This window comes from Phytophthora parasitica, assembly GCF_000247585.1.
Source record: "Phytophthora parasitica INRA-310 unplaced genomic scaffold supercont2.3, whole genome shotgun sequence".
Taxonomy (NCBI): domain Eukaryota; phylum Oomycota; class Peronosporomycetes; order Peronosporales; family Peronosporaceae; genus Phytophthora; species Phytophthora nicotianae.
In genome coordinates, this window is record NW_008648989.1 from 2,166,440 (window position 1) to 2,173,812 (window position 7,373).

Genomic DNA, 7,373 nt, shown 5'->3' on the forward strand with positions numbered 1-7,373 from the left:
CCCCTTTTTTTTATTTTTTTGCTTGCAGATAACGCAGGTTTTAACCTTCAAGTATATTCTCGGGTGAACAAGCTGGTTTGAATCACCCCCTCCCCGCGTGATTACTCGACTAGGTAGAAGTTGCATAACGGGTGTTGTACATGATTTTGGGAAGGTTCATTGTAAAATGTGTTAATCAAGATGACTGAATTCAGAAAAACGGTCTACAAGAATAGCAGTAACAGATATTATGAGTGGTCAGCCAAACAGAGTTCTGCTTTGCGGGGCTCTATTGATGACTTTAAGAGAAATCATGTATTTTATTTTCGCAGTGTATTTTATTTTCGCAGTGTATTTTGGATTTTGCCAGGCACCACAATACTTTTTGTAGATAAAAAAAAAACTGGATGACATAGTAGCCGTGGAGACTGACAAAAAGAAAATCATGTTGTAGCAGCATATTATCGCATATGCCCGACAATTTTTACGTATTGTAGCCACGCAGACATTTTTCTTCCGTTCTGCATGATGTGGATGGGAAGAGAGATATGGGAACTAAAGTAACTGCATTTTCGGGATTACATCGAGACCACGCGTCGGCGCGTCAGTATGTGACGCGAACCGCCAAAGGCGCCCCCACATCGTCTGAGTAGTGAGTGTAGCGCTGGAATGAGTTGGACTTCCACCGCCCGTGTAGTTTGATCGTCGTCGAGTCTGCACCTCCACCGATAAGTGCAGATGCGCCTCCGCTGCGAAGTGAGTGGCAAGAGAACTGCTGAGGGTCGTATCCATTGGCTGCTGCCGCTTCCTTGAGGACTTTGGAGAGTTCCTCTGCCTTATGAATACGTGTCCTGTTGAATGAACATATCGGATCTGAAGGTTGAAGATGATGTTGGGCTGCAAGCTCCAGTAGGATTGCTGCGCCAAGGACTGGGCAAATACGCTTGTGGCCTGAACGCCATAGACGACGGGATGTACCGAGGCCCTGCTGGTGGGTCTTGCTTCAGCGGAGAGTTATCACCGCACTTGTCGCGTCACAGAACCTCACGGCGGGTCGGTTCATGGCGTCGAAAACCTCCACATCGCGGACTTCGAGGGCGTAGCGGTGTCTACCTCCTTTTACCCCTAAGTACTCACCGCTTCTTAAGAGATAGAAGAAACCCAGCAGCGCAGCCCCAAACATGAGGCGGTGTTGGGGCTTTTGGTGGTCGATGTGATTGGCAATCCAGTCGAGCATGGCTGGTGACACTGGAGCTCCTGGTTGTGGGGTGGGGCTAATCTTCCGCATTCCGGCGAGTGCTGTTGCGTGTCCTGCGGTGACAATTGGTTCAAATCCGGCAAATACACGGTGATACCACTTGACATGGACCGTCCGAGTTGTTGGCTGAATAGCTCCCATTGTCTCCACGTTGACTCGTATTGTCGTCGAGAGTTTTCTGCAAGGGAATGGTGGTGAAGGGCGACCAGCTGCCGTCGTAACCCTTCCTCACGCTGTCCGGTACCGGAACGTGCTTCCACAGCTCCGACAATTCTGTTCATTTCTTGCGACTGCAGATTATGGCTGCTCAGTTTGTTGATCCAAGCCACTGCTGAAGAATTGTCGATCCAGAAACGCACGTGTGTGAGAGATGCTCGAGACTGTGAAGTCCATTGCTCTCCCCAGCACAGTACAGCGAGTACTGCACTAAATTGCTCTCTAACGTTGATGCTGAGCTTGGCTTGTTGAATCAACTCTTTTTTCCTCGTCGTTGAACTGAATACGAAGAAATTCACGCCGGGCCGCATGTAACACGCACAGGCCGATGTTGCTAGCATTCATGTAGAGATGTACATCCGGATCTGGTAAGTCGGAGAAAAAATCGAGAGGAACACCCCGAAGGCAACCAAAACGAAGAATGTGTTCAAACCACCAGAGGTCTACAGCTTTGTGCACTCAACTTCGTAGTAAACAGAATTCAAACTCGTAACTTAAAATTTGGCAAACAGGAAAATTACGATAGGAGCGCATAATCAGTATTCAATGTTGAAAAAACTGCAATCGACCTCGTTGACTATTTACCGTAGACCATAGCTATTCCTTCAGCAGCAGCGTTGACAGCCTTGCTACAGTGAAGCTCCATACGAGACACCAGGACCGATGTCATGCACTTCATTTCCGCCTTAGCAGCCCTCTCCAGAACGCGCATCTGTCTTCCAGCTAGCGTCATCACGTCTCCGTTGTTGTCCAGTTGACGGCTGCGATCGCAAATTTGCTCGCGGTAGATTGCTAAGTGTCTCTTAATGTTTGCCTTAACACACTGAAACAGCCCTCGATCGGATTGCACATGGGGGAGTACGGCCCTAGCCGTAACAGTTCCATGTCTTCGTGCTCGGTAACTCGATCCTCTGTCTGTCGGTGGGCAGGAGCGTTATCAAGAACGATGACAACCTTTTTGCCCTGAAAGAAGTCGCGGAACTCTTGCGACGCCTTGACCGCCTTGTAAATCTCCTCAACGAAGGCAGCATTCTTCTCCATACGAATGCTGCCATGTTCCAATTGGTACGTCACCAGCCCAATGCTTGACGAAACAGCACATTGGATCTGGAGATTAGCACCTTTGGAGGGTGGAAGGCTGAGCACGGCCCTCTCTCCTTTCCTAGATCGCCCTCGCAAGCGCTTCAGATAGATGTTGTAGTTAGTTTCATCATAGTAAACGATGCAATTACCTGCGTCTTGATGCTCCTTTAATTTCACTGCGAACACACGTCGCTTCTCGATATTAATGTCGCTATTACACGTTGTTGGCTCGACTCTCACTTGTTTTACGGTAAACAGCATGCCCTTCAGGTGTCGGCTAATCGTCGACGTGTCCACCTTAACTCCACAATCCAGAAACAGCATTGTCCTCATGGTGTCCAAAGTGTAGGTACAGTTTTCATTTAAGTACTCCTCCAGGAGGACCTTGGCTTCAGGCGTCATCTTCACATGCTTCGCGCCTCCCCGACGAAGGTTGTGCACTCGTCCCCGCCGCACTATGTCGTAGGCAGTAGACACAGGAATACCATTGAAACGGGCAACCGCTAGCCAGTCTTCTCGACCAGCGCGATGGGCTTCAAGGACTCGTTGCTTCTCGATAAGGGTGTGGGGCGTGATTCGGGAAGGCATCTTGGCGTCAAATAGTAAGTTAGCAAATGAACCAAACCTCCATACCATCAGAGAGGGTTGTACAAACCTCGGGCTTTGGCGCGAGTCAAGCAGAGCCTGTCATTTTGGCGCGAATCCGCGGGGCAAATCTTGCACGAGGTTGATTGCAGGTATTTCAACTTTGAATACTGATTATGTGCTCCTATCGTAATTTTCCTGTTTGCCAAATTTTAAGTTACGAGTTTGAATTCTGTTTACTACGAAGTTGAGTGCACAAAGGTGTAGTTCGGCGTCGCGAGTAAGGGTGATGGCTCGTTCTCGTGGAGATCGTCGCCACAACGCAACCAACCGTTGAAAGAATGGCTTTGCGGGTCGGATGCATGAGCAAACATGTCGTAAGCTGCCCAAAAGACGGGAAAGTTCATGCCGGGTGGTTCTTCTTGCGCGTAGGATACTGGAGACGAGATTGAGAGCCTTCTGGATCTTTAAATAAGGCATTGACACTGTCATCGCTGACGAGTCCCATTCTAACCCTAGTGCCACCAATTGCGTAGACCACGCTGTGAATTTGTTTTCGTTGATGTCCCGAGGTCCAAGAACCGCAGGCATTGCCAGCCGAAGCGCGCACTCACATGTTTCCAGCCGGTTTCCAACGTCCAATTCGGCGAGAACGTGGTCATCTACCCAGTCAAAACAGAAGAATGGCGTTGAGTCAGGATCACAGGGGTTCATGCTGTGAGGGATCTCTCGACGAACGAGAAACGAAATAGCCCGACCAAATATCCCGTAATGAGCCGGTGAACCTGTCCGCCCAAACGGAAGAGCCAAATCGATCACCACAATATCGTCGTCAGGAATTGAGCCAGAGAAAAACGGACTGACGCTTTCGTGTACGTGTAAATTCCGAAATGCAGATTTACGTCACCTTTCATCAGTTTGACTGTGGATAAAGGGTTGGTAGTCCGAAGTCAAATAATTCTTCGCGCAATTGCTCCATCAAATTCGTACACCAGTTCAGCAATAGTATCTTGATCCGACCATGAGTTTGTCGATGTACCGAGAGGAAATGAGAGGTCGTTAATTGTTCTGGCCTCGACCATCGGATCTGCGTCAGCTTTTTTCCACGCACCCAAACGGACTGTAATGTAAATTCCATCTTGAAGCCGCAGCTCTGCTAACCACCAAGTAAGTACCTTTACTCTGGCCGTCACGAATACTTCGGATTAGCGCGTTCCTCAATCAATATGCTGGCTTGTGGTTCCAGACAGGTCTGCTTTGACGAAGTGATTCATATTCTGGATTGAATGAATGCTGAACACCGCGTGTTGAAGCAGCAATGGTCTGATCGACGTGCTCGTATCCGTGCACCAGCCACGAAAAATGTTCTGACAAGAGAGCCTCGTTGGGGCTCGGAGAACCAGCTGTTTGGCGCCGCCATATCCGAATGGTGGCTTCCAGTGACAATTCGGATTGAGTCACTAATTGTGACGCGACACGTTATAGCTCGTGGTCAATAAGAAACTGAGGGAATTTGTCGGGAGACTGGTTGAGGATGTGGAATGTCTGCATGTGTCAACTCAGCCAGCAGAGCCTTCCGATGAGCTGTCTCCACCAACTGTAAACGCTGTTCTAGGACTTTGATCACCATCTGAACCACCACCACATTGCCCACGCCCTGCTGTGACGATTTCGGCGATAATATTTGTCCAAGTCATTGCTGATTTGATGGCACTCACACCCCTCCATAGCGATACCTTACATAGTTAGCCACCATTTCAGGAAGCGCTGGAGGTTCGAAGTGAGCCAGGTAAGGTTTAATGCACTTGTCTTTGCTCTTCGACGAGCACCCTTAAGTCGACACGTAACGTAAGCATAGCTGTTGACCATTCTGCTTGGGTACCTAATCGGAGACATTTTGGGGAACGCGTTTGATTGTTCGCCCTTGTGCCGCATCTGAGTGTGAGATCACAGTCCTGTGAGTCGTAAGTCCGCGCTGAGGCGCGTGCGTGGTGGTGCGATCGAATGAGTTTGGAACCGGCCTAAGAGGTTTCTCGGGCTACCTTGAACAACACGTTACTGAGCTCACCGTCCTGCATGCTGAATCGGTTCTTTACTGTGTTGCGAGTAGTAAGTCCTGATGATACATCGTGCACCACCGCTGCTCTATAGGTTCCAAAGACGCTTGTAAACCAATACGCGAGAACCACGATTTCCCGGGAACTCCAAGGGGAGAATTCAAACAGTCGGTCGCCAAATTGCTTTGCCGCTGCTACGAACGCTTGGGTGTAGTCATGGGTGGGGCATGAAGAGGGTTGCTTCCTTGGTGCGCACATGGTCCGTAAAATCCTCTGTACTCTTACCTGAATATGCTGGCGCTGAGACTGTCCGATGAACTTCTTGCTGAATCCGCGATGGTCGAAAACGATGGGAGCTTCTGTCTACCGCGTCGGTTGTAGATACCAGATCCGATGCACTTACCAACGACCGTTGTGGGTAGGGGGGGGGGGGTTGTTGGCGCGGGTAAGACCGCCGGCGAAGCTGTTGAGGATGTAGTTGCTGTCCGCAGTTGCTTCAACTGCTGCACGTACTCTATCAGTAAGTGTGGATGCGGGGCCAGCACAGCTAGAATCGCGTTCGTTGTAGTCGTGTGATGAATGGAAGGAACGCCCTCCGTGGGTTGAGGACGGCCTGCAAACGTATCAGGCGCCGCCGCTCCCGTGTTACCCGGTTCTGATCCATGTGTGGTTACAGGGGGCGTGATTCGACGATGTTTTGTTTGGGGGGGGGGGGGGGGGGGGGGGGTTCCTTGTTCCTTTACTTGGGGGGGTTCGTCGCTCGCCAATGCCGCTAACAGGTCAGTAAACCGAGTAGCTGGCTCACTACCGAAGACATCTTCCTCGTCAACATTGTCAGGTAAACGTGAGGTAGTTGTCGGCTGAGAGGACCTTGCAGATTCGTGAAGTCGGTCGCGCAGACGGTCGGGAGAAGCCATCCTGCGCTCAAATGGTCTTGCACTACGAAGCGCCGGTGAACTGGGGCGTGCAGGAACGGTAGACCTTGAGTCCATCCGGCGCTGGGACCGTCGTGGCTCAGGAATATCGAAATAGGTCTCTCCTAGATTAACACTTGCTGGCGCCGCGCGATTACCATCCTTGTAGAAGGCGAACTCCACCACTTGACCTACCTCGAGTTGTTTGTCGATCCCGGATCGCGGACACTTCCAGGGCATCTGGTCATCTGTCCGTGGCATCGAGGTGCGAGACACGACACCCGCTAATAGCTTTAAAACAGCTTTAGTGGCTCGTTGCCTGTTTTGGCCTAGCAACCGGTCGAGTATCAGGTTATGCACTCTATCGAGGTCAGATGGCGAGTCGATTGCCGGCAGAAGGACGGCTTGCCACAATAAAAATCGCGATAGCTGGGGCTACTTCTTGGAACTCGTCATATGGCACTTCGAGTGGTCCGGAGGAAGTAAGGAACTCGTAGACGCCATTATTGTACGCTGTAACTTGTCCGTGGTGCGTTGTATCGTTGCTGATGACAGTGCCTGGTCGAAACAAGGCCAGTCCTGGCCGTTCATTTGTGAGTTCGTCTGCGGGGACTTGGCGGGACGTAACGGTCGCTGGTGCAACGGAGGTGGTGACTTCTTCGCCGTCGTCAGCGCGTGGCAGGCCTCGAACCGTTTTCATCGCTCTTCCCCGTGATGACACGATTCCGTAGCGGGGAAAATCAAGTCCCAGGTCCGGGATGTCGGACGGATACAGAAGGACAACCGTTTGCGGCATGGGGGGTGGTTATACTGTTCAGGAAATGGAGGGACTTAAACCCGGTGGAGTAAAAGCGCGAAAGAGTGATGACTTGTCGGCTTCGGTTGGTAGTGGTCGTTACTTGCCGGCAATAATTGGGCAGCCGAACCTCAGACTCGAAGACGGTCATTCTGGCATCAGCTCCACCCCGAAAAAGCGCTTTTCAGTTCCATCCAAAAGCTCCATTATTTAAGAAAATGTGGGTCTTGTCAATTACTAGTATATATATATTACATTATTCAAACTACAGTGTGTTTTACCAATGCTTTGCCGTTCTTGATCCACATAACCATCTTGGCTGTGTTGAAATCGTCTCTCATCCAACGCGGCGTTCTTTCCTCCAACCTATCCTCTTCCAAGTCTTTCGTCGTGATGATGTGGTGGAGTGGGATTCGCAAAATCGCGTTGCGATCCACTCAGATACACAGTGCCCTGGACTGCCGACTGACGGAGGGGGTACTCCG

The 7,373-nt window shown here is 50.6% G+C and overlaps 2 protein-coding genes across 2 annotated transcripts; both read right to left on the reverse strand.

Moving 5' to 3' along the window:
- Positions 1-583: 583 nt before the first annotated feature.
- On the reverse strand, positions 584-1,378 carry PPTG_01860 (hypothetical protein; the record flags this gene model as incomplete). The annotated part of the gene is made up of 2 exons (XM_008895254.1): positions 584-964; positions 1,001-1,378. The coding sequence occupies 2 exons, from the start codon at positions 1,376-1,378 to the stop codon at positions 584-586; spliced, it is 759 nt and encodes a 252-aa protein (XP_008893502.1).
- A 5,084-nt stretch (positions 1,379-6,462) lies between these two features.
- PPTG_01861 (hypothetical protein) lies at positions 6,463-6,888 on the reverse strand (the record flags this gene model as incomplete). Its single annotated transcript, XM_008895255.1, has 1 exon — positions 6,463-6,888. One exon carries the CDS (start codon positions 6,886-6,888, stop codon positions 6,463-6,465), a length of 426 nt encoding a protein of 141 aa, XP_008893503.1.
- Positions 6,889-7,373: the final 485 nt, after the last annotated feature.